The sequence below is a fragment of the Micropterus dolomieu genome, linkage group LG02 (assembly GCF_021292245.1).
Source record: "Micropterus dolomieu isolate WLL.071019.BEF.003 ecotype Adirondacks linkage group LG02, ASM2129224v1, whole genome shotgun sequence".
Lineage (NCBI taxonomy): Eukaryota > Metazoa > Chordata > Actinopteri > Centrarchiformes > Centrarchidae > Micropterus > Micropterus dolomieu.
In genome coordinates this window covers 32,293,156-32,319,658 of record NC_060151.1, presented here as the reverse complement: position 1 = coordinate 32,319,658, position 26,503 = coordinate 32,293,156, and the positions used below count along the sequence as shown (strand labels likewise).

At 42.6% G+C, this 26,503-nt stretch overlaps 1 protein-coding gene across 1 annotated transcript in view; it reads right to left on the bottom strand.

Moving 5' to 3' along the window:
• Positions 1-10,175, bottom strand: part of LOC123967444 (rho GTPase-activating protein 27-like) — a 29,459-nt gene extending 19,284 nt beyond the window's left edge. The window contains exons 1-3 of the mRNA XM_046043541.1: positions 10,062-10,175; positions 8,860-8,978; positions 6,799-8,093 (exon numbers count right to left, since the gene is read on the bottom strand). Of these exons, the coding sequence (XP_045899497.1) occupies positions 6,799-8,093; positions 8,860-8,890 (1,326 nt within the window). The 5' untranslated portion in view covers positions 8,891-8,978; positions 10,062-10,175. The remainder of the gene's footprint in view (positions 1-6,798; positions 8,094-8,859; positions 8,979-10,061) is intronic.
• Between the last annotated feature and the right edge of the window lie 16,328 nt (positions 10,176-26,503).

The following is a 26,503-nucleotide window of genomic DNA, read 5'->3' as shown; positions in this document are numbered from 1 at the left end:
TACACACTGTTACACAAGCTGCACGCTCACTACTTTACACTGTTATACAAGCTGTACGCTCACTACTTTACACTGTTATACAAGCTGTACGCTCACTACTTTACACTGTTACACAAGCTGCACGCTCACTACTTTACACTGTTACACAAGCTGTACGCTCACTACTTTACACTGTTATAAAGCTGCACGCTCACTACTTTACAAGCTGCACGCTCACTACTTTACACTGTTATACAAGCTGCACGCTCACTACTTTACACTGTTATACAAGCTGCACGCTCACTACTTTACACTGTTACACAAGCTGTACGCTCACTACTTTACACACTGTTACACAAGCTGTACGCTCACTACTTTACACACTGTTACACAAGCTGCACGCTCACTACTTTACACTGTTATACAAGCTGTACGCTCACTACTTTACACTGTTACACAAGCTGCACGCTCACTACTTTACACACTGTTACACAAGCTGCACGCTCACTACTTTACACTGTTATACAAGCTGTATGCTCACTACTTTACAAGCTGCACGCTCACTACTTTACACTGTTATACAAGCTGTACGCTCACTACTTTACAAGCTGCACGCTCACTACTTTACACTGTTATACAAGCTGCACGCTCACTACTTTACACTGTTATACAAGCTGCACGCTCACTACTTTACACTGTTATACAATCTGCACGCTCACTACTTTACACTGTTATACAAGCTGCTCGCTCATTACTTTACACTGTTATACAAGCTGCACGCTCACTACTTTACACTGTTATACAATCTGCTCGCTCACTACTTTACACTGTTATACAAGCTGCACGCTCACTACTTTACACTGTTATACAATCTGCACGCTCACTACTTTACACTGTTATACAAGCTGCTCGCTCACTACTTTACACTGTTATACAAGCTGCACGCTCACTACTTTACACTGTTATACAAGCTGCTCGCTCACTACTTTACACTGTTATACAAGCTGCTCGCTCACTACTTTACACTGTTATACAATCTGCACGCTCACTACTTTACACTGTTATACAAGCTGCTCGCTCATTACTTTACACTGTTATACAAGCTGCACGCTCACTACTTTACACTGTTATACAATCTGCACGCTCACTACTTTACACTGTTATACAAGCTGCTCGCTCACTACTTTACACTGTTATACAAGCTGCACGCTCACTACTTTACACTGTTATACAAGCTGCACGCTCACTACTTTACACTGTTATACAAGCTGCACGCTCACTACTTTACACTGTTATACAAGCTGCTCGCTCACTACTTTACACTGTTATACAAGCTGCACGCTCACTACTTTACACTGGAGGAAATAAACAGGAGGAAATAAAAAATCTGATAATTCCTTCTTCTTCATACGTATTCACCGTAATGACAAAACGCACTCTGTAGAGCATTTTACCCGTTTGGGCTACAATAGAAACATGGGTCCTTCCATGTAGATATAAATGTCTCATTCTAAGGTAATAAAAACACAAGGGTTCAATATGTAAGGTCTTTATACACCACTGAAAACATAGTTATGGATCTTTTATTGCATTTCTGTCAGTAGATCCTCAGAAATATGACACACTGGACCTTTGAGTGTTTCATAATATTTGACAGTTTTCTGTGATGTTACAGAGTAGCCGTTTCACAGACTCTTTTTTTCCTCATTAACAGTAACAGAGTGTCTCTGGGTGGAGGGGGGGTGCTGCCAGACAGGAAGTACTCCTCCTATGTTTTATAAACACACACACACACACATAAACACACAGAGATAAACAAACATAATCAAAAGCTAATGGAACAACAGCACTAACAGCAGCAGCATCATCACTTTCCCTTTAATCTCTTTATTCTCAACCGAGGATCAGAATTAGTTTCTTTCTAACAGAACCGACCTGATCCAGACCGGGTCGGACCTCAAACACAGAGCTGCAGCACATTATGTTTCTCACACAGTACATATAAACCGCACAGAGACACAGCAGGACTCTGACAGACCTGATGAGACCAGGATCAGGTGTGACCCCCCCTGACAGACTGATGTCACATTAACATAAACACACTTCCCCTCCTGTCAGCTGACTGGAGATCAGCTGTTCCTCTGTAACAGTCCTTTAACACACTCTGCTGCTGCGTCTGGTGGTCCAGAGCGCCGTCGCTTTCTGTTGGTGTTTAGAAAAAAGAACCTGCCTGATAAAGTTAACTTACCCACAATGCCCCTCTCTGCAAGTCTCTCCATCAGAACCAAGTCAGAAAGTTTTATAATCCTTCTGCAGCTGAAGCTGGCTCATGTTTCCAGACAGCAGCTCCCCTCTGCAGGCTGTAGCCCCGCCCACCAGTCTATAGTCACGCCCCTGTCCACTGTTTGAATTTTTTTTAAAGTCATCTTGCAAAGCGTCATGGTAGCTGCTGGTTCAAAACAGACTGAAACGAATGCTCCTGTGAGTCTTTACATTCGTCCTAAAGGGAAAAAAACGTGTTATTTATTTATTTATCTGTTCACAGAGTTCAGAAAAAGATCTTCTAAAGTTTATGAGCTGCACTCTTACCACTGTGTTCCCACTTAAATGTTTTAACAAAGATTGTTTCTTTCATCTGAACACTGTAGTCCAGACTGAAGGAGCTCTTTACTCTGGACACCATGTGATGCTGCCACCTGCTGGTCCACACTGTTTAATAATGAAGACAAAGACAAAGAATGTCTACGAATGTCATCATGTTTTGTGGAAATCTGTTGAACTTAAATCGTTTTTATCACTTTTTCTCCTACAATCAAACCTCGCTCAGGGCCAGATTGTCCCACTGTGGGGCCCCGAGGTCAGTGAGGCCCCTGCTTAGCCCTCAGAGACTAACCACAGCTCTGTGTTTGGGATCGTTAGATTTCATTATAGATGAAGATTAAAGGGCTTGCAGTAGAAGAAGCACCAAACACACTCTGCTGTTCATTTAAGGATTCTGATGTTTTAAAGGTGTTACATCAACGCCACCCTGTACCAAGTACACATTTAAGGTACTTATACTTTACTTGAGTCTACTCCACGACATCTTAGAGGAAATATAAAATAAATATAAGCATTCTGCTTAAACACATTTCATGAAATTATGGCTCTTTTTCTCAAAATTCTAAAAACAACTTTTCACCAAATTCTCCAAACATCCTATTTTCAGGTCTCCACTCAAAACCAAATCTTACTAAAAAAACAAACTTTGCCCTCAGACAACACAGTCTTACACACTGGTGTGATGAATTCAAAACAGTACCACAAAAACCGGTTGTAAGTAATGTTGTTTTTGGTTCTTCCCCTCAGAAACCTTTTCACATGAGGGCCGCAACAAAAGACACAAGGTACGTTTGAACATTTCTTATTCCTTAATGTTTAGTAGAACACACCAAACAACTAATTATTTATTTCATTGGTCTGGGACAGGCCCTCCTCTTCCTCCTCCTCTTCTTCCTCCCATCCCATCTCCTTCTCTCCAAACTCCTCTCGCTCCTCCTCTCTGGTGTCCTCGACCTCTTTCTTCACATTTCTCAGAAGTGAATGAACTGACTCCAGCCCTTTTATCTGTCTATTGAAGCTTCTGATCACTTGTGAGCCTTTGTTTCCGCCTATAGTTGTGTGCTAATTGAGCTCAACTCTGCTGACTTGAGTGAACAATGACCACATGGTGTAGGCGATGAGAAATGAAGGGAGTTGTGTGTAGAGTTTAGTAAAAGAGGTGTGCTTTTTGAGTTGTGGTTTTGAAATTTTAGTTCAAATACCTTCTAATAGTATTTAAGTAATTGAGAAAAACTGTAATAACTTCAATAGTCACGTCGATGGTTATAATGTTAGTAACAACAGGGTGACCAGACGGAAATAAACTATTCAGGACAGTCCTGAACTACAAGCATTTGTCTTGACTCCTGTCCTGTTTGTCCCAAAAAAGAGACTAAACATGAGTTTTGATTAGAGCCTAATGAAACGGTGTGGTTCTCAGGCTGCAGCAGGGGCTGCTGGGTATCTGGACATCGTGTCAGCAAACCAACGCACCTGCTCTTTTCCCTTTTTTGTTTTCTAGTGTAGATGAAGACAGAGGACGTTACAGTCACAAGGACAGAAGTCTAGCAGCATCAGCAACACCCGTTCTCATCTGGTCTCAACCCAGTTACAACGATATGTAAACTCCCTGCAGCTAGAATATTACCCAACATGGCTGCAGTCCACGCACACACACGCCTTGACCTTATTGTAACCCGACCCCTCACACGGCGTCTCTGCCTGCAGGAACCTCAGTTTCCCCACCGGGACATAAAACCATGAAACACGCTCAGGTGTCGGGTTCCTCTGGTTGTTCCCCTTTCGTCCTGCAGGCGTCGCTGCAGCGGCGTCCTCTCCCCGTTTCCTGTCTGACCCTGAACACATCCTGCTGGCTGTGACATCACTACATCCTGCTGACCTCATCACATCCTGCTGTGATGTCACCAGAGGCGTCCAGGTCGTGAATGAGTTAATAAAGTTACACACAGAAAAAGAATCTATGGGTTAGTGCACAAGATGTCAGTATATAAAATAAATATTTAAAGTATTACACACCATGTCTCAGGGTTCGTATGGTGTGTTTGAGGCCTGTAGTGGAGCTGATGGTTCAAGTTGCTCTGAACATCGACTGCTGTCAGACTATTGTTCTTTTACAAATAAGCCATAGATATATAATAAGATAAATAAATATAAATAATACATTTCAATCAATACAGTGAGAACAAACAATAAACACTAAATACAAAAAAAACCCTGAACAAACAGAACCAGAGGACTGAAAGGTTCTGCTGCTGCTGGAGGTCAAAGGTCGTCTGTTTCTGCTCTGATCAGAAGAAAAAGAGGAAACAGCCCTTTTCTGCTCTCAGCTTCCTGTGTGGACGCTGCAGGAAATGACACGTGGGAGAGGGCTTTTATTTTGTAAAACAACCTGCAGCCTGACTGAACCTCATGTGGCAGCAAATCCAAGCTCAGAACCGGACTATAGATGGTGCTGGGCAGGAACTGGAATAAGTTACTTTTCACTTATTACCCCTTAAAAGAGTAATACTACTTTACTTATTACTTCATGTTAAAAGTAACTAGTTACTCATCAGTTCAGCAGCTGATTTTAGAAATGAGTCCACAGGAGCAATAATGAACCTGAGGCGTCAACAAGCTGAAACAGCCTCTCAGAGCAGATGAAGCTGGACAGTTCCAGACTCTGGATATATTTAACAATAAAAAATAAGTAATAAGTCTCTCTCTGACGTCTGAACTCCTGCGTTTCTGCACATTTCTCTGAGCAGCATTTTCAGAGTTTCTACAGAACACCAAATGTTGCTGAACACCGCTCTCTCCTGACGAGTTACACTACAGCCCAAGTTTCACGTTGCTGCTTCAGATGTTTCAGTAAATCAGATGTAGGATTGTTTGCGGTTGAAAGTTTTTTTGCTGGTCTCACAAACAGACGACGCAGTTTTTCACACCTGAGACTGAGACACAGTAACGCTGTGGACAGAACGCCTCTCTCCCTCCTCCATTCTTCATTTAGCTTCCTGGCTAACAGCTGACCTGAACAACATCAGAGAGTAATAACAGCGACTACAACACGGGGAAAACCTCGAACCTTCACACAGAGCTGACTGAAGAAACTCAGAGCTTCTTATTCTGTGAACAAGTTGAAACATGTTCAGGTTCAGGAAAGACGGAGGTTTTAGTTCAATGAAGATAAAAGTCAAGTCATGTCTCCTTCTGCAAGTTAGCAATATTATATAATATGTCACCATGTCACTCAATTCCTCTTCCAGGGAAACAAAAAGAAGAAAAAGACATTCAAAGCAACCAAAAAAGAACTTTCTTCTTCCAAACAAACCAACCATCTAAAAGCCAGATGGAGCAACATGATCACTCTTTTCAAACCTCGCAGACTGACAGAAAACTCAAACTGACTCAGACGGAGGAAACACCAACAGCTGCTTCATCCCCTGAACGTCTCCCTGAAGGACTTTAACGTTAAAACTCTGCTGCCACCTGCAGGCTGACGCGCTGAACGCTTCACGGAGCTACTTTCAGCCTGTGTGTACCGTCATTATGTCAACAAGTCAGAGTATTGCCTTTATCACGATGGCATTTGTTTTTAGCATATTAAAAATTATACAGCGAGACTGCTGGGCCCTGCTGGGCCCTGCTGGGGTCTGCGAGACCACGAGGTCCCCGCACCTCGCAGGTGCTGCAGGGCTTAACTGTGTCTGAGTCTCCATGGACCGTTTTTAGAATAGGATGAAAATTGATGCAGTAGACATTGTCTTGTTACCCATAATGCAACTTGGCCACCAACATTCAGGTGTGTTATACTAGTAGCGGCTAATGTAGCCGGGAGCCACTGGTTTCATGGTATCATCCCTGTGATGTGCAGAGTATTTACAATTAAACAGTCTAATATCACAATATATACACAGACATGTACTGACTAGTTTGTAACTATGTTAAAAAACATGAAGCTTCACCTTCAGTCAATCTACAGATTTATACCTCAAACTTTATCTTCCAAAAGATATTTTATCTTCAGTTTTAAACTCTACGGAGACGTCAGAGCCAAAGAGCTGCTGACATCACACAGGATGAAGACCATGGACGCTGAATGAAAGCTGACTGAAAGTCGACTTCAATAAATCCACAATATTCAAAATCAAAACGATTAATTTCACTAGAAAAGCACGAGGACCATCGGCCGACAACATTTGACAAAACAGACTGAAAAGGTTTTAGTTGTCTTACCTGTGTGGGGGGCGGGGCAGTTGCAGGTGCAGGTTCAGGTACAGGTGCAGGTTCAGGCGGCCCTGCAGGACTCACCCTTCCTCCAACCAGAGCCTCCAGGTCCAGGTTCAGGTCTAGGATGGACTCGTAGATGTGGTTCGAATCTTCCTCCTTCGGTGAATCTTCTTCGGAGATGTTCTCCTCCTCCTCCTTCTCCTCCTCCTCCTCCTCCGGTTCTATGGGGGACTCTAAGTTGTCATGGGGATCTGAAGATGCCAAGGACGTGTTGTGGATGTTGTTGTGATGGGGGGGTGCGGGGACCACGAGGACCGCTGAGACCACAGGGTCCACTGGGACCACGGGGACCACGGGGACTACGGGGGCTGCCGGGACTGCTGGGACCACGGGGGCTGCCGGGACTGCTGGGACCACGGGGGCTGCCGGGACTGCTGGGACCACGGGGGCTGCCGGGACTGCTGGGACCACGGGGGCTGCCGGCACTGCTGGGACCACGGGGGCTGCCGGCACTGCTGGGACCACGGGGGCTGCCGGCACTGCTGGGACCACGGGGGCTGCTGGCACTGCTGAGACAGCGGGGACCGCCGGTACCGTTGGGACCACCGGTACCACTGGGACCACCGGTGTTTCCACAGGGATGGGCTGGGTCTGGGGCCGGGGTATAGAGATGGGGTCTGCTGGACTGAAATTGGGAACTCGATGTTTCCCGGAGTCCTTTTGGTCGTCGAGGAACCCAGACAAGCTCTTTTTGCTCAGAGCATTGTCTGCCTTCTTTGTAGTCTCACTGGTGGCTGTGGTCCTGGTCTCTGTGGGAGCAGCAGTGGGTTTGCTGGGATGTCGCGGTGCCGGCGCCACAATAGGCGACAGGTCATGGAAGTCCAGCGGGACACCGAATGTGGACATACGGTTCTCAGTCTTGCGGTATCTGTTGGAAGCATCAGGTCTAAGTCGGATCGCCACCTCGTCCCCTGGTTTGGTTTTGTTGGGCTCCTCCAGGGTCTTTGGAACAGGGACAGGGACCGGGACCGGGACAGGTGCCACCACAGGAAGCAGCACCGGTTCAGGACTGATGGTCTTGGCAAAGTCCAGAGGTGAGGGGAAGTCCAGCGGCAGCTCCTTGACATACTTGGCAGGGATGTAGAAGGGCTTGGAATTCGAACTGCGGTCGCTCTGGACCTGCCACCAGTGGTCGTTGGTCTTAGCCAAAAGGACATAACGCTCGTTGGGTTTGATGGAGATCAGAGCCCCGTCCCGACCCTGGTACTCATACTGAAACTCCACCAGGACCAGACCCAGACCTGCTGGACCCGGATCATAGGACACAATAAAGAACAGTGTTTTATTTGTGTGAAGTGTTGTGCAGCACTGATGCCCAAGACAAAGTTCCCTCCGGGGACAATAAAGTGTATCTTATCCTATATCGTCTGTGAAGGTTCTCATCCACGTCATAGTTGTCGAAAGAAGGTTAAAATCAAGGGCAACTGGACATGGTTGAGACTAGCATCTTCAAACAAGTCTTGTTGCCCTCGACCCTAACCTTTTTGGTTTTCTTATATCAAGCAAAAGGGCCGATGCTAATGCTACTACTACTGTTAATGCTAATGCTCCTGCTACTATTACTGTTAATGCTAATGCTACTACTATTACTAATGCTACTACTACTACTGCTAATGCTAATGCTCCTGCTACTACTACTGCTAATGCTAATGCTCCTGCTACTACTACTGCTAATGCTCCTGCTACTATTACTGTTAATGCTAATGCTACTACTATTACTAATGCTACTACTACTACTGCTAATGCTAATGCTCCTGCTACTATTACTGTTAATGCTAATGCTACTACTATTACTAATGCTACTACTACTACTGCTAATGCTAATGCTCCTGCTACTACTACTGCTAATGCTCCTGCTCTTGCTACTAGTACTGTTAATGCTAATGCTACTACTATTACTAATACTACCACTACTTTGACTGCTACTGATAAATATTACTACTGTTGCTGCAGGTGTTGCATTCAGGGCCCATCATGGCAGCTGTCTCCTGTAAAACGAGAACTCACCTCTGCCGAGCAGGGAGGAAGTTGTTGCCATGGTGATGGCCTTGGGCTCCTCAGGGCCCGCCACCCTCAAGTAGATGTAAAGGTGAGGGATCAGCGGTCACACCTGCTCATCGGCCCCCCTGAAGAGAGAAAACTCACATCAGTAAGTAGCTGAAGAGTGACACGTGCTGCAGGGTCACAGAGTTAAACTCACCGGAAAGACGGGTTTCAAACTGTCAACAGCAAAAATACATGTACACCTATTGGCCACTTTATTAGGAACACCTGTCCAGTCTAATATAATCCACCCACTCTGCCATATTTCAGCTGGGTGTCGACCTGCAGTTTATTTTCACGCTGTTAAATGTAGAAATGCAGCGGCCAGCGGCGGCTCAGCAGCTGTAGGTACTGTTTGTTAACCTGATCACAATCTGAACTGCAGCATGTTCTGTGTCCCCCTGTGGTGTTTTTTAATTTAGACACATTACAGTTGGCAAAGTGTTTGAAATTTACTTTCTGTATTTCTGTATAGGGACTCTGTGGAAGCAGCTGACAGACCAAGGAATGAGCGTTATGTTTTCTCTGCTTCTTCTTGTCAGAACAAGTCAAACTACAATCTCTGACCTGCAGCTTCTGATGCTAACGCTAACGCTAACCCGCATGCTTCCAGCTTGTTATCTTCTCTTTCTCTCTTGTCATCAGCCCGGCCTCTGTGAGACGCTGCTGACAGGTGAGGCTGCTCAGAGAGTGAAGGACTCACCTGTCTGCTTCTCTGCCCAACTCTTCTCAGTCTTTCAAACTAAAAGCCCTCCAGGAAAGAGAGGGGATATAAAAGAGGTTCCACAGTCTGCAGGGATTCTTTCAAAACCACAGAATCCGCCCACTCACCAGGTAGAGGGGCGGGGCTTAACAGTGACATCACCTGCTCAGGTGGAAACATGCACACTTTCAGTGCGGTCACATGAAATTAACTTGGATAAACCAGGTTAAGCAGGTAATCTCTTTACATGCTGCAGGTCATAAACTGATTCTTTCTCACGCTCACCTGCGAAGAGACGATGAGACACCTGATAAACTGATCTCCAGGAGAAATCCACCTGAGAGCAGGTATCTGGTTTACCTGCCGTTAAACAGATCTGCTTCCTGGAGGAAGACGACCGCAGCCTGGTGTGCAGGTGAACTGAGATGAATATTTTCAGTCAACAGAAAATGAATCACCCTACCTGTCTACCTGTGCACTCACTGCTCATGTTTTGGGGGAGTCTAACCCTCAAACAGCCTGTTAAACGTAGGGTCCAGGGTTTTGGTCGGAGCTGTCGGACCCCGTGGGTCTACTGGGCTCCTGGTTTCTGGACACACACATGCAGAACAATAGCAGGAGGCTGATCTCAGGCCTGTTCTGTTTACAGAGGGAAGTGTCTGCTCTTCCTGTCTGCTCTAAGCCCCACCCACTACGTGCTGTAGACTCCGCCCCTTAATGACATCACACACTGTGTGTGTGTGTGTGTTTCCTGTCTTTGTAAAAGAACAATAGTCTGACAGCAGTCGATGTTCAGAGCAACATGAGCCATCAGTTCCACTACAGGCCTCAAACACAGCATACGAACCCTGAGACATGGTGTGTAATACTTTAAATATTTATTTTTTTATACCGACATCTTGTGCACTAACCCATAAAACATACAGCAGCATTTAACCAAAGCATCTGAGTGTGAAGAGTGTGTGCCCCTGTACTGTATGGACAGTGTTTTCTTTTTGTTTTACGAGTTGTGCAGCAGATCTTGTTGTATTGTTAGTGCACTGACATTAAAGATTTCATATTGTGTACGCATCTGCTGCTGTCGCCTCATTGCTGAGTTACTGTATTATACTCTATATATACAGGGTGTGAATTATACTCATCAACCTTTTACCAGGTTGTAAAGGAACCCCAGAACAGCACAGGCGTGTGCTTCAGTGAACCGAAGCTTACAGTATCCTTGCTTGTTTAACGTAATGTCTGCTGATTATGATAATTCAAATTCATTACACCACTTGGTGTAGCCATGGGTAGCTACACCACACAGCAACATCTAAAGTCAGAGGTCACCAAGTATTCTAGAGAAAAACTGCCGGCAAGTCAGACCTGGACGATGCTGAACCAGAACCAAAGACACTATCACAAAATACAGTCTGCAGAATCTTCTCTAATTCCTAATTCTTATCATTTCAAGTTTTAAGTTTCAGCTTACTCTTTTTTTTTTGGGTATAGTGAATGGGTCTCCCAAAGAAGCTAATGAAAGCTTATAGACGGGGGCCCATGATTTATGAAAAGGTAGTGTACACAGTTATCACTTGATAAATGCACACAGAGCACACCAGAACATACATAACAAAACATACACATACAATCATACATCCCAGTAATCCATTAGAAAACAGTTTGATATTAGATGTAGGTTAATATGAGGTGATTTTTAGTTGTCTTTTGAAGTTGGAGTTAGAGGGCAACACCTTGAGGCCAATTCCGTTCCAGATCTGCGGTCCCCTACAGACAACACTCATACTGGCGCGCACATGTCAGCGACATTTTCCTAATATAAGTGGTTTGATTTTCGTTTGGTAAGTGTGCTGGGGGCAGGAGATAGGAACAAGACTACTCAATCTAGACTTCAGCCTATTTACAATTTGAAACATAAGGCAGACATTATTATATTGATTTAACTCAGCTAATCTCAATAGCTGATAGAATAGAGGGCGGGTGGGGGAATTTATCTCTGACCAGAACAAAGCCCGGATGGGTTTTTTTTTGCATAGACACAAGTTTTTTAAGATGACTTTTAAAGGTGTTGCACCATATCCCATTACAGTAATTTAGATGTGGTTCAAAGAGAGTTTTGTACAACATTTGACGGGCAGACAGAGGAAGAAAATGTCTGATTTTATAGAACAAGCCAACATACTTTGATAGCTTGCTTACAAGATGGTCAATATGACATGTAAAGTTAAGAGAGTCATCAATGAGGACCCCCAGGAATTTAGTGGAATGCACTCTTTTTATCACCTGCCCATTAATTTTAATCAGGCAGTGAGCAGTGTAGTTAATTTTTTTTTTGTTCGATTTGAATAAAATGAAATTTGTTTTGCTGACGAGTAGTCAACTTTGGTTAGCTCTGAGTTGACTATATCTTGTAAAGTATGTGGGTTCCTGTGTGATGTAAATAAAATTGTGTCGTCAGCAAAGTGGATTTTATGAAATATTTTAGAAGAATTTAAAAAGCCATTTATATATAAAATGAATAAGAGTGGCCTCAAAATGGAGCCCTAGGGGACCCCAAAAATTATGGTCTTACAAGTAGAGTTATGATTATCGACATTGATTTGATTTGATTTTGATTTAATTTAATGACCACACAGTCAGGCTGGTGGAATTTGTTTCCAGTACAGCTTTTTGATACAGGTTCCAACATTTAGACAATAGATATTTAGACATTAACATATAAAGTAACATACACGTACATACAGACACCACATTACTATATATAGTACATAATACATGAGGGTCATGCTTAATCCACTGTCCTCAGCGAGTGAGTTGTTCTGCAGGCTATTGTCCTGTAACGCCTGCTAGAGGGCAGTAGTTTGAAGGCGAATGGTGCCTGATGGGTACCAGAAATTATCTTATGGGCTCTGCATAGTGTTCGTTTGTGAGTGATTCAAGGGATGATAAAAGTGAACCGATAACTTTAGATGCTCTGTTAATGATACGCTGTAATTTTTTCCGGGAAAATGAGTCAAGACTGCTAAACCAGACTGTGATGGATGAGATGAGGATGCTTTCGACGATGGCCATGTAGAAGCGGAGCAGGAGATGAGACCTTACTCTAAACTTCTTAAGCTGTCGAAAAGTCTTTGCTGAGCTTTTTTGTAGATATTATCTGTGTTGATTTTCCATTTAAGATTGTTACTGATGTGTATCCCAAGAAATTTGAATGTATCAATGATGGAGATGGGTTTGCCATCAATGAGCACAGGTGTTTTGGAGGATGGCTGACGTCTCAGATCGACGATAAGTTCTTTTGTTTTTGATGTGTTAAGTAAAAGATCATGGTCTGTACACCAGGTCACTGCTTGGTTGATCTGTGCACGGTATGCAGTTTCTTGGTTGTTGGTAATGAGTCCTATAATAGTTGTATCGTCCACATATTTATATAGGTTGACAGAACTGTGGTGTGACGTAAGCTGGTTTGTGTAGAGGGAAAATAGCCAGGGTGAGAGGACACAGCCTTGAGGTATGCCTGTGTTGAGAAACAGAGGGGAGGATGTATTGTTTTTAATCTTTACATTCTGTTGCCTATTCCATAGAAAACTATGAATCCAGTAACAGATGCAAGGGTCGATATTCATGTCCAGTAGTATACTGAGCAGTTTGGCCGGGTTTAATGAATTAAATGCAGAAGTGAAATGCATAAACAGAATACGGGCATATGTATTTGCGGACTCAAAGTGATTCAGTATGTGATTGATTGCTAAGTTGACAGTGTCCTCAACTGACCTGTTGGCTCTGTATGCAAACTGTAACGGGTCCATGGGGGGGATGGTGACAGTTTTTAGGTAATTGAGTACGATGCGCTCAAATGACTTCATGACTGCTGATGTCAATGCAATAGGTCGATAATCATTGAGGTAAGAGATGGTCTTGGTTTTGGAAACCGGGATCATAATGGATTCTTTAAAGCACTTAGGTACTGAGTTTTGATGGAGGGGGCTTTATTCCTCTTAAGTCCCCTGAAGATGCTTCTCACCTCCTCCTCGTAAATAGTAAAAGGGGGGGCAGGGAGAGGGTCGGGGGTGGATGGTGGTATAACAGGTACCTGCTCAAACCTCCCATAGAAGAGGTTGAGTGTATCAGAAAGGTGATTATCGCCGTCAGATGTAATAGTGGGCTTCTTTTTATAATTTGTCATGTTCTGGAGTTTTTTCCAAATGAACTGTGTGTCATAAGTGGTGATTTGTTCTTCAAGTTTAGTGGCATAATTGGATTTGGCTCTTCTTATTGCAGATCTCAGTTTGTATTTGGCAGCCATATATTGTTCTTTGTTTCCTGATAGGTGAGCTGAATTCTTCTCACTTCTGAATTGTTTAATGTCTCTGTTAAACCACGGTTTATTGTTATTGTAGTGTCTGATCTTTTTGAGTGGAATGCACAGGTCCATGCAATAGCTGACATATGACGTTATTACATCTGTGACATCATGGAGATCACCTGCAGCCTGGAAAACCTCCCAATCTGTGCATGCGAAACAACCACAGAGTTTTTCGACAGCCTCAGGGGACCAGCATCGGAAGAGTTTTGTTGTTGATCTAGAGGATTTAACCCTTTGCTTGTATTGTGGAATTAGCAGCAACACTGCGTGGTCGGACCTGCCCAGCGGAGCCCTCAGAAAGGCACGGTAAGCTTCCTTGATGGTAGTATAGCAGTGGTCCAACGTGTTGGTTCCTCTGCTAGGGCAAGCTACTGCTGATGGTAGCCGGGGAGCTCAGCCGATATATTAATCTGATTAAAGTCCCCAAGTACAATAAGTGCTGCGTCCGGGTGTGTATTTTCTGACTCGGCTATGGTGTTGATAGCATTAGGTTCAGGTGGAATATACACACAGATCATGATCACCAACGCAAATTCCCGTGGGAGGAATGATGGTCTGCATTTGACAGAGAGGTATTCCAGGTGAGGTGAGCATACATGGATGAGTTCTGTAGAATTTGTACACCAGCGTTCATTGATCATTATGCAGATACCACCGCCTTTCGACTTGTGCGATAGTTTAGGCGATCTGTCAACATGATGTAATGTGAAGCCTGGAGGTGTTATCGCTTGATCGGGTACAGATTGATCCAGCCAGGTCTCCGTCAGGCAGATGGCAGAGCAGTCACTGTAGTCTTTGTTGGTTTGTAACATAAGTTGAAGTTCGTCCATTTTGTGCCGAAGAGATCTCACGTTTGACAACAAGAGGGCTGGAAGCAGTGGCCGATAAGGGCATCTCCTGAACCTAGCAAAGGTTCCTGAGCGGCGGCTTTTTTTGGTCGGCAGCCATGATGTTGAAAGGCTGTATATGTTTAGTTCCCGTAATTTCTCCAGCAGGGACTTGGATGGACCCAGATCACTATGAGAAGTGTATCTGAGGTTTAAGAGCTCTGAGCGAGTGTGCTGGATCAAGCACGACACCTCACAAACAAATAACGCAAAAATTAACGAGACAGACAGGTACTGTGGCAAGCCTCAAGGCCGCCATAGCCATACTGTTCCCTCTAATTGACCTCCTGAATTCCAGAGTGAAAACAAAAGCCATGCTTATTGTAAAAAGAAAATAATGAACTCTAAATTTATGTCAAAATGTGTCTCTACAATTACTAATCCTCAGTCTCTGCTCATGCCTACACAGCAGTGTTAGCTAACATTTTAACATAGTAAGGAAATGCCAGGCCAAAGCTGGACATGATAGGGCAGCCGTCAGCTAAAGTCAGATGGCTAAGTTTAAGTAAAAGAAATGCTAATTACTAAACTCTGAAAGTCGGAAAGTTAAGGTCTAACTAGCTAACTTTACATTAGCGGCATGCGGTGGCTGTGGTTCAGGAGGTGTTGTTCCTGGCTGTTCCACCAGTGTATGAATGTGTGTGAATGGTGAATGTGATGCTTTGAGTGGTCACAAAGACAAAAATTTACATTAGCGTTTGATGCACTGGACGTTCAACTAACTGGAAATGGTACAATCCATTATAGGGGTGTCTGAAATCATATTTCAAGATTCTTGAGGTATAAACATGGGAAATATGTTGTAATATTTACAATTTCATGAAAGAAAGACTCCAAGGGGTCCAAGTCTTAATTAAGGGGTCAAACCCAACCCCCACCCCCACACACCCTAATTCAAACCATGTGTATGTAGATATTTAATAAACGTACCAATCAATAATGTAACAGACAGTTTTAAAGTTAATTTCCTCTGGTTGATTTAAGCTTTGTATGTTTTTATTTCCTGTTTGCAGCCTTTGGACAGATAAATAAAGTTTTACTAAATTGAATCTGCTGCAGGAATCACTGACTGGCCCTTTAAGAGTCTCCATGGAGGTAAACAGTCAAACCTGCTCTGAGGCCCACACACCTGCCTCAGGTGTTTTCAGGTGTGTGAGAGAATCTGCTGGAATGCAGCCGACCACCCCCCCCCCCCCCCCAAACCCCCCCCCCCCCTCTCTCTGTTTGTCTCTGTCTCTCTACCACACCCATCCCACCAAGAATGTAACACACACCCCTCTGTTCGACCACAGGACTCTGTGTGTGTGTGTGTGTGGGAAAGTGAAGCGAGAAAGCTGTCAATCATTAAGTCGAAGTTGAGGGTTTGTGGCAGGGCACGCCCCGTCGGCCAATCAGAAGAGACGAAGAATTTAAGGGAGACGTTCAGCAGAATACCCAGAATCGGCCTGAGAGGATCAATAACACCTATCAGGTGTCAGGTATCATGTGATGTCATAAACCCATGAGCCAATCACGGGGTTTGTTTTCTAGCAGGCCTGAGGTGGTTTCAACCTTTAGCCTCAGTGAGCGAGAGGGTGTGGCTACAGTCAGAAGTACACACACAGAAACACACACACACACACACAGACAGAAATAACTGAGTGTAAATCAGCCGTCAGATGACTCCGCCTCCTCAAGGCTTCAACAAACCAGAACTTTTACAGGAATGTTCAGACACTCAAACATTGTTTATGCCACAAATCCTGCTCTCTGATTGGCTGTCAGCTGTCAGGTATCAAAACAGCTCAGGTCAACAGTTTAAGGACCCCTAAGTATTCTTAGGTACTACTAGAAACTTTTCAAATGTCTCTACAACCTGCTCAAGGCCCTTAACAGTCTCCTCAAGACTTCTAAAACCTCCTTGAGAAACTCTAAAACCTGCTCAAGGGAACTTTAAAACCTCCCTAACCTCAACAACGTACTTGTGGATATTGACAAGCTCCTCAAAGACCATAACACTCTTTTCAAGGAAATCTACCCCTGCCCAAGGCCCTCTATAACCTAATCAATGACTTTAGAACCTCCTCAAGAACCTTTACAGCATCTTCAAGGACCTGTCTGACCTGTTGGTGGACTTCAGAAATCACTAATAGTCCTAAACAAGTTGTCCAAGGACCTTGTAAAGGGCCCTAAAACCTGCTCAAGGACCTGTATGACCTGTTGAAGGCCCAACTCAGTTACCTACACAACCCCCTCAAGGACTCTTAGAACTTAAAGGACCATTAAAACTGCTCCAGAACTCCCACAGCATTCAGTCTCTAAATGAAATTAACCACAACTGCAGGGAATCCTGCTCTCTGATTGGCTGTCTGCAGTTAACAGTTTGTTTAGGGTGATGATGCAGATGAAGGTGACGCTGGGTGCACTAAATAACCACCTGACCTTTCTACCGAAGACCAGGACGTCTGCAGGAACATCCACAGCTGTTAAAATCTGCAGACACAAACAGCAGTGTGTCGTCGACGTGTTCTGTAACATGACACATGTTACTAAAATAATTAAATCTTAAATTAAACATGCGAATAGTTGGGCGCCAACTGCAGTTTGAGCATTATAATGACAAGAAGATATGGGCACCTTTTATATGGTGTTTCTTACGTTATGTGTTTTTGTGTAGATGTAAGGAATAATTCATTTGTTAGATTTCTTAAAGGGAGTTCTGCGTAAAGCGCAGAGTTTCTGTTTAACTCAAACTGCTGATGGAGTATGTGTATTAACATTTTGTCACCACTACAGAAACACTGAGTAACTGCTTAAGTGTGAAAAGGTTGTCTGACGTTAATATTGGTTTGATTAATGGTTTACAGCCTATTGATGTGTGTTTGTATTGAGGCTAATTATCAGCTAATTGTATCCAGTATCTAATGGCAGAAAACAGTTGTCCTTTTGTGTGTTTTTAAACTACTGTAAACTACTAATAAAACATGATGTGCTGGATTCAGTCAACAGTTTTATTAACTAGTGTCATATATTTTGGCTGCAATGCCCCAATAAATTAGTATTTATCAAAAGGCCAAAGTGGCCTCACTCTAAAAATCACTTAATTCCAGGTTTGGAACCTGGAAAAGGCAAAGTGTGAGTGGATATTGTGAATCAGGATAAAGTTTTATGACTTTGAAATAGCATTCAGCCTAACTGGAAACAGCTAAATAACGCGTGTAATAGTCAAATAAGGAGTGTTCATTACACTCTGTTTTCACTAAATAACAGTTTCAGATTTTTTGTAATCCTTAAATAATGAAACTTTAAGCACAACCAGAGCTGCACAGCTGCTTTTTCTCATTTAGAACCAGTACGTCTCGTATATAAGCACAAATCTTTCAGCAAATAAACCCACACACACGATTTAAACTGAAGGCGCAGGACATAAATGATCCAGTATGCTACTATATCATCTTTCTTTTTGGTTACGCATGTTTTCAAAAGCTGTTACATATTTTATTTTTAAAAGCAGCTGTTATTATAGCTTCACAGAAAAGATTCACTATTACAGTAGATGATAAATAAAATAAAACATACCTTCGCAGATATTTTAATCTAATATCAGGTTTTCACATTCTCATAAAATCTCTATCTTTTGCATGAACCAAAAAATATGCCGATACATTAATATTTAGATGTGTGCGATATGACATATGATGATAAAAAATCAAATAAATATTAATATATAACTAAACTTTAAATACTGATGTTTACATACGCAGACCAGTTTGTGCTAATATGAAGCAGAAATATTCATATATTCAACATAATATATGTATATATTGTGTAATGTTTATACCTTATTAGGATTATGAAAACATCCCTTTATATTATATTGGAATATGTAAGATATTAGTTAGAACTGGGTAGAATCATCAGTTTTGTTATCTAAAATGTTTTCGATTACTAACAAGTAAAAGAGGAAATGTGTTAAAAGAAGAAGGTATTATTTAAATAAAGTGTTAAAATAAAAGTTCAATACTAGCTGACAATCTAACTCCTTTTTAACCATTCATCAAGATATTAACATATTTTGGGATATTTTGATATTGTTGACTTAAAACGAGAAAGTCCTGGTTTTTATCCACTGGATATAAATTAGCAAATGTTTCTGTTCATTTTGTAATATATGTGCTACATGTGACTGAATGTTTACATTTCAGTTTTGAAGTGTGTGCATAGGGAACATGGTTTTAGTTTGTTTTTGCAAGTTAAACTGCTGTGTCACTACATTTTATTTGTCACTCCACTAAAGTTATTCGATAACAGAAGTGACGTTACAGATTCAGATTAAGATTACAAAATTTAATCAGCAAATAAATGATGATATTACTTTGAGTTTATATATCCCGAGATAGGAAATTCGCAAGCTACTCAGGAGAATATAAAGCAATTTAAACAAATAAAAACGTCAGAAAGAGAAAACAAAATGTCTTGAGACTTTCTTTGTAGCTCTTTTCCAACATTTTTCTGCAGCTGTTTCATTCGCATTCAGACTCCTGCTGACTTTTAGTGTACAGTCTGCAGTCAGGAAACAGTGCTGAGCTAAACACACCCGGTGACACATACCTGCCAACCATTAACACACACACAACCCCAAAGTCCAGCCTTAACCCTGAAATCAAACAGAGTCCCCATAACGTAGGAACACGCTGGCGTCCCCGTAAAGTAGGATTTTCACATTGTGAAAAACTTTTCTAATTCCAAACCAGATCAAAGTTAAAAAGTGAGCAAACAGACAAAATCAATCCCTCAAAATCAAACGGAAGGAAAACAATGTGAAAAAGTTTCAACTGCAACTCCAATAGAATCACCTCCACAGACACAGACAGATATACAGATACATAAACAGATATATAATATAGACAGATAGACATATAGTTGTGTTTTACCGGCAGTAAAAGTCAGATCCAACCATCCTGCTCTTTGTGGTTTTTTTTGCTCTTCTATTCCTGAAGGGGCGAGTCCAAATCTCAGAAACAGGTTCCTCTCTCTCTCTCTCTCTCTGTGGCCCGCCCCTCCCTGACCTGCCAGTCTCAGCCTGTCCTCCCCCAACTTGATTTACTTCCTCTTTGACAGTAGAAGACACTCAGACCTACTGCTCTCTCTGTGAAGCCCAGCTGCGCCCTCTGGCTGCACTCAGCAGGTGCTGCATCTTCCCTGAGCCCCACACATGAATGCATAATGCAGCACATAAAGCTCAAAGGCATTAAACTGGTCACAGCGAGCGACCTTTAATTTGGTAAGAGGAAGGAACAGATTCTGAGGGTTCCTCCCCGGTCTGTGATGCAACCTGCCTGAAGTTTTTCTGCAGACAAACAAACAAACGTCTCAGAAAACATGACCTCCTTCACAGAGGTAATGATAAAGAAGAATTAAATAAAGAAGAAATAAATACAAAACTACGAAACAACATTTGGACAACAGTTTTTATGCAGTTATTATTGATTTTAATTAATGATCCATCATAGTCAAATATCACATTAAGCTAACACAATAACAATAATATTGTTAATCTTCATTCATGCAGCACCTTTCATTAACGACATTCTGCCCAAAGTGAGCAGACAGTTCAAACAGGGGGGGTCATGCCAGGCTCTCAGACATTTATAATAGGCAGCTCCTTCAGAGGGCTGATGTTATGTTGGACTGCAGGGGGAGTTCGAGCGATCGCCCTCAGACCGCCTTTTCAACTCTACCACAGTCTGCAGGACTGAAAGACTCTGTAGGAGCTTCTCAATTCCCTTATTTGTTGTTTCCTCACTCAAACAGGAAGTTTTCCTGCTCCGCCATCTTGCAGAATCGTCGTAATTGTGCTCTGAGGATGGAGGAGGGACCTCTGAGGAGGTATGAGCGAGGATACATGAGTGCATCCTTCATGGAGGTCTTTTACTGAGCAACACGCTCCCTTATTGGATAGCTGTTATTGATTGGACGCTGCAGCTGATCGGACTGAAGTTTCATACCAAATAAAGACAGAAAACAGAGGTTTGTCTCTGCAAAGTTTTATATCGGATGTATTTTATTTACTGTGTAGTTAAAATCTGTGTTCACTGTCTGAACAACAAAAACAACACAAACAACTTTCTTCATTTATTAAATCAGATTTCTTTGTTTTTTCTCCCATTAACCTTTAATATGGAGTCACTTTAAGTCAGAGAGTCTGTCTGTCGTGTGTCTGAGTGTTTAGTCCAAACAGACGACAGTAAAACAAAGTAAACGAGTCGGACTAAACAGCTCACTGGACTGCACTGAAGACTCTTTGGAGTGATATGATGGAAGCAGTGACGAGTGATGTGACTTGGAGTCGTGTTAAAGGGCATCAGAAAATGAAATAAGTACAAAGCCTAAAACTGAGACTTTGATGAGTGAGTTCCTTCAACAACAGCTCACGACAGGCCGTGGTGGAGCTACGCTTATAATATCACAGCTAACGGCCGTTGTTCAACAGACATTTCTTTATGAATACAAGAAGTAGTTCCAGCAGGCTGCTGGTAGGCTACGTGACGGTTGCTAAGCGTCACACATCAAAGGCTAGAAACATTAGAGCTATTTATTTATTTATATCTATTTGCACGTTGCCGTTTGTTGTGCAGCCACTAAAAACTGTCCAGCGTCAGGAGATTGACTTTGGTAACTTGAACTTACAATATTCCTGCTGCTGTGTGCCGGCGGCCAGCAGAGCGTAAAATAATAACACTTTAATATTATAAAGATCATAAAGGGCGGAGTTGCGTCTCTCCTTGAACAAAAGTCTTTGAACAGGCTGCTGAAACTTAAAGTTTGTTGCAAGCATTCAATTCAATTCAATTTTATTTATATAGCGCCAAATCCCAACAACAGTTATCTCACAGCTCTTCTCATAAAAGAGCAGGTCTAGACCGTACTCTGTGATGATATTTACAGAAGCCCAACAGTTCCCACCAAGAGCAGCACTAGGAGACAGAGGCAAGGAAAAACTTCCTTTAAGAGGCAGAAACCTCGAGCAGAACCATGGCTCAGGGTGGGCGGCCATCTGCCTCCACCGGTTGGGGTCGGTTGTTGGCCTGATGATGGCGCTGTTCATCCTGAACATGACGGTCTGAAGTCCATCCAGCAGCTGCACCACATGTTAGCCTCCAAAGATTTAACTGCTCTCTAACAACAACACAACATGTAGAGGACGGAGTGACTTCACACTGTGGAACTCAAACCCTCAAACAGTTCAACGAGATGATTACACACACAGACACTGCTGAGTTTCCCGTAAACGCAGCAGCAGCTCTTCCTCTTCCTCTTGCATCAGATCTTTCTGACAGGTTTTCAGACACAGGACGGAGACATGGCTGCGAATCAGTGAGTGTTTTAAAGATCTTTATCATTTGTTTTTCGTCTCTTTCACTTTTCTCTTCCTCCTCCTCACGTCCTGCGGCTGCTCTGTAAACTTTTCATTCACTTAAGGAAATGGCAAAGTTATTTAAAAAACTGAAAGCAAAGGCATTTCATGTTTGAAGGTCTGGGCTAAAACGAGACAGGGTCTTTTTTGTCTACCGTAAGAGATCAGACTTCTTAAGACTCATTTTTATAAGAAAGCTTTTACTTTGAAATGCCAATTTTACCTTTATTTTATTTTGACCGGTTTGTGTGTTTGTACTGATTGTTGTAAATTACATTGTTAGCTGTGTAGCCTGTAAGACAGCAGAGAACCCAGACAATGAGTTTCTGTCTCTCCCACTCTCAGTCTGAACTCCCTGCATTTGCAGGTGTGGCGGCACAAAAAGCCAGACTGTAAAACATTTCTAGCAGCTTCCACAAAAATCGTGAATTAGCTGAAGTTGAATGATTAGTTCAACGTCGTTTTCAGCACACAGCAAATATCTGCACAGGAGCTTTTAGTCTTAAAAAACAAAGACATGTCTGGGTTGAGTCGAACTGAAAGTGTGCTCTGATGTTACAGGGGACAACAGAGGGCTCCTGTTAGAATGCTGCTTTTAAAAACTTTGCAAAGTTTGGGAGATGAAGAATTTAGGGGTTTCAAGTGGCATCTTGAAAACACAGAGATTCCAAAATGCCAGTTGGAGCCAGCAGACCGGTATCGGACAGTGGACCTGATGGTGCAGCACTTCCCCCAGGAGGCGGTAAATGTGACCATAACATTTCTAAGGAGCATCAACAGGAATGACCTGGTGGAGCATCTGTCCCAAAACAATGCAGAAGGTAAATCCCTGTTCAGACCTGTGTGGAAATGCTCTGACAGTCTAACCAGTTTAAACATCACAACGAAGATCTGACGAACCGGAAACCTTTCTGTTCACTTTCAACATGACTCAGCAGCCAGAGGTGGAGAATAACATGTACTTTCTACTTGTACTTTTTACTGCACTACATTTAACTGACAGGAGTTATTGGTTACTAAATCAGTTTAGATTCATATGTACAGATTAACTACCGTATATACAGTAAAGTGGTTAAAAAAGAAATCAGCTACAATATTAAACTGCTTCCTACACGTGTAGCTCCAGTAGGAGAGCATGATGTGGATCAAATCTTCTTTCACTATAATTTAAAATGATGACCATGACAGCATTAGTCCCAAACTTGGTCAGGACTCCTTGGTGTGGCTTTTTAACGCCCTGGGTACCCTGGAGTATCATTTTTGTATGTGTAGGGCTCCGAGGTGAAGTTAGCAAAAATATATATATGGCAAGGACCGTCCACTCCAGGGGTATCTGGTTAGACTTTCAAAATAAAACTAGTGGTTTACTTTGTAAAACGTCGCATTTGGTTGGGTTTAGGCACCAAAGCTACTCGGTTAGGTTTAGGAAAAGATCATGGTTTGGGTTAAAATATCCACGTTACTTTCGGGAGTTAAATCACGTAAGCTAAGTAACTAAAAGGAAAATGAACACCGTTCACTTTACTGTTATCCATAGCAGTACTTTTAGTGTTGAACAATGTTGCTAAAGGCTGCCAGATGTGCGTTGGTACCAGACGCTGAAAGACGAGTCAAAGCGTAGCTATTTGTGCTCTGGGAATGAGAACAGGCTGAGAATACTCAAGTAATATCACATATAATATTGTTCAGCAAAGAACAGTCTGCTGCAAGTTGAGAGCTTTTACTTCAAAACTTTACGTACATTTTGCCTCTAATTTAGATTAGATTCTTTATTGTCCTTTTCAGGAAATTAGTTTCCACCATCTATACCTACATTACCTCACATATAAACATCATGAACATACAGAACAACATCCTGCACATTTTACACACAAATTGACACCCAAACCAAACATACTTTTTAATTAGCGTAACTGTTCCAGCCTTCAGAAAAAACTGAGCGAGTGAATGCATCACACGTACAACAACGCTGAAGCCCACTTTATATTTCTGTGTCTTATCTAGCTGTAGCCTGACGCAACCCTCCCCAAAAATGTAACTACACGTCATGGCGATGCAGACCACAAGACCTGTGATTGGTCAGCTTGTCAGTGTTGCATTTCCTCCTTCGCATTTCAGGCTCGTCCTTCTTCTTCTGCCTCGACCGGTTCAAGGGTCGTACACAGCATCTCCCCCGACGCCTTCTCTCGTTTCTGCGTTTTAGCAATTTCACTAAAAGTGTTCAACATCGATCAGCTCCGGCTCCAACGTGATCAGCTCACTTTCAGTCAGAGTAATCGCAGAGCGACGCAGACATCAACGCACAAAGATAAATGCTCGCAGCAGCACGTAGCCTACGCAGAAGTCAAACACTGACTGTTCCCCTTCTGTCTCTGTCTGTTTCAGGAGATCTGAGATGACCCCATCATGATCCCAACAGGACGACCTCTTCAACGAACCAACCGGCGTAAAATCTAAAACTTCCACGTAAGGCTGCCTGTTTGTTGACAAGCTAAAAGAAGAAGATTTTCACACTTTTGTACTGATTTGGAAATAAAACAGATTTGAAAGGTTTTGGTCTTGTTGTTGTTGAAGAGTTCAGAGTAGAGCCGGAGCTGCTGTAGTACGGCTCAGAGAGATTTTCTGCTTTCAACTGTTTAGTGTCGGACTGCCTGATCTCATCCAGGGCGCCAAAGAGGCTTTCTCAAAGCGTAGGTAGCCTGTTTGATGAGATGAGAACGTGTTGTTATACTGTGTCCTGCTAAGAGGTTCAGGATCATTTCAACTGGCAGAAAGTGTTTATTTATTGATCATCTGTTTTTATTGATGTCATTGAGTATTAATTATTGAATAACCCAGAATGTGATCACAGTGTCCTTTGATTTATTAGGCTAAATGTTTAGGGGGAAATAAAAATGATTTATAAAACGGGTAGCTCAAATCAAGCAATCTGATTGGTTCACAGTAGTGATATAATGAACGTCGAATTACTTTGCACAGATCCGTATCACTCCGTCACAAACAGTGTTCCAGTTATAGTTCATTTGTTTATTAGCAGGTGTAAATACGGTCTAATACACTAACTAATGTTACCGGCTGAGATAAATAATTAATAAGGAGAGACAGAGAGAAAACACACTCAGCAGCCACCACTCGCCCCAGATGTCTGCGATGTTACAACAAACTTTAAGTTTCAGCAGCCTGTTCAAAGACTTTTGTTCAAGGAGAGACGCAACTCCGCCCTTTATGATCTTTATAATATTAAAGTGTTATATTTTACGCTCTGCTGGCCGCCGGCACACAGCAGCAGGAATATTGTATGTTCAAGTTACCAAAGTCAATCTCCTGACGCTGGACAGTTTTTAGTGGCTGCACAACAAACGGCAACGTGCAAATAGATATACATAAATAAATAGCTCTAATGTTTCTAGCCTTTGATGTGTGTCGCTTAGCAACCGTCACGTAGCCTACCAGCAGCCTGCTGGAACTACTTCTTGTATTCATAAAGAAATGTCTGTTGAACAACGGCCGTTAGCTGTGATATTATAAGCGTAGCTCCACCACGGCCTGTCGTGAGCTGTTGTTGAAGGAACTCACTCATCAAAGTCTCAGTTTTAGGCTTTGTACTTATTTCATCTTCTGATGCCCTTTAAAACGACTCCAAGTCACATCACTCGTCACTGCTCGATCTCTGCCTTCCATCATATCACTCCTAAGCTTTTGTAGAGTCTTCAGTGCAGTCCAGTGAGCTGTTTAGTCCGACTCGTTTACTTTGTTTTACTGTCGTCTGTTTGGACTAAACACTCAGACACACGACAGACAGACTCACTGACTTAAACTGACTCCATATTAAAGGTTAATGGGAGAAAAAACAAAGAAATCTGATTTAATAAATGAAGAAAGGTGTTTGTGTTGTTTTTGTTGTTCAGACTTACGGTGAACACAGATTTTAACTACACAGTAAATAAAATACATCAGATATAAAACTTTGCAGAGACACACCTCTGTTTTCTGTCTTTATTTGGTATGAAACTTCAGTGATGTTGTGATGTATCAGATCAGTCCGATCAGCTGCAGCGTCCAATCAATAACAGCTATCCAATAAGGGAGCGTGTTGCTCAGTAAAAGACCTCCATGAAGGAGGGGTTGACCCGTTACAGTCGTTAAGACTACCTGTGGCCGAGACTGAACGACCATCGTTGGTATCTTCACCTGAGGCCGAGACTGAACGACCATCGTTGGTATCTTCACCTGAGGCCGAGACTGAACGACCATCG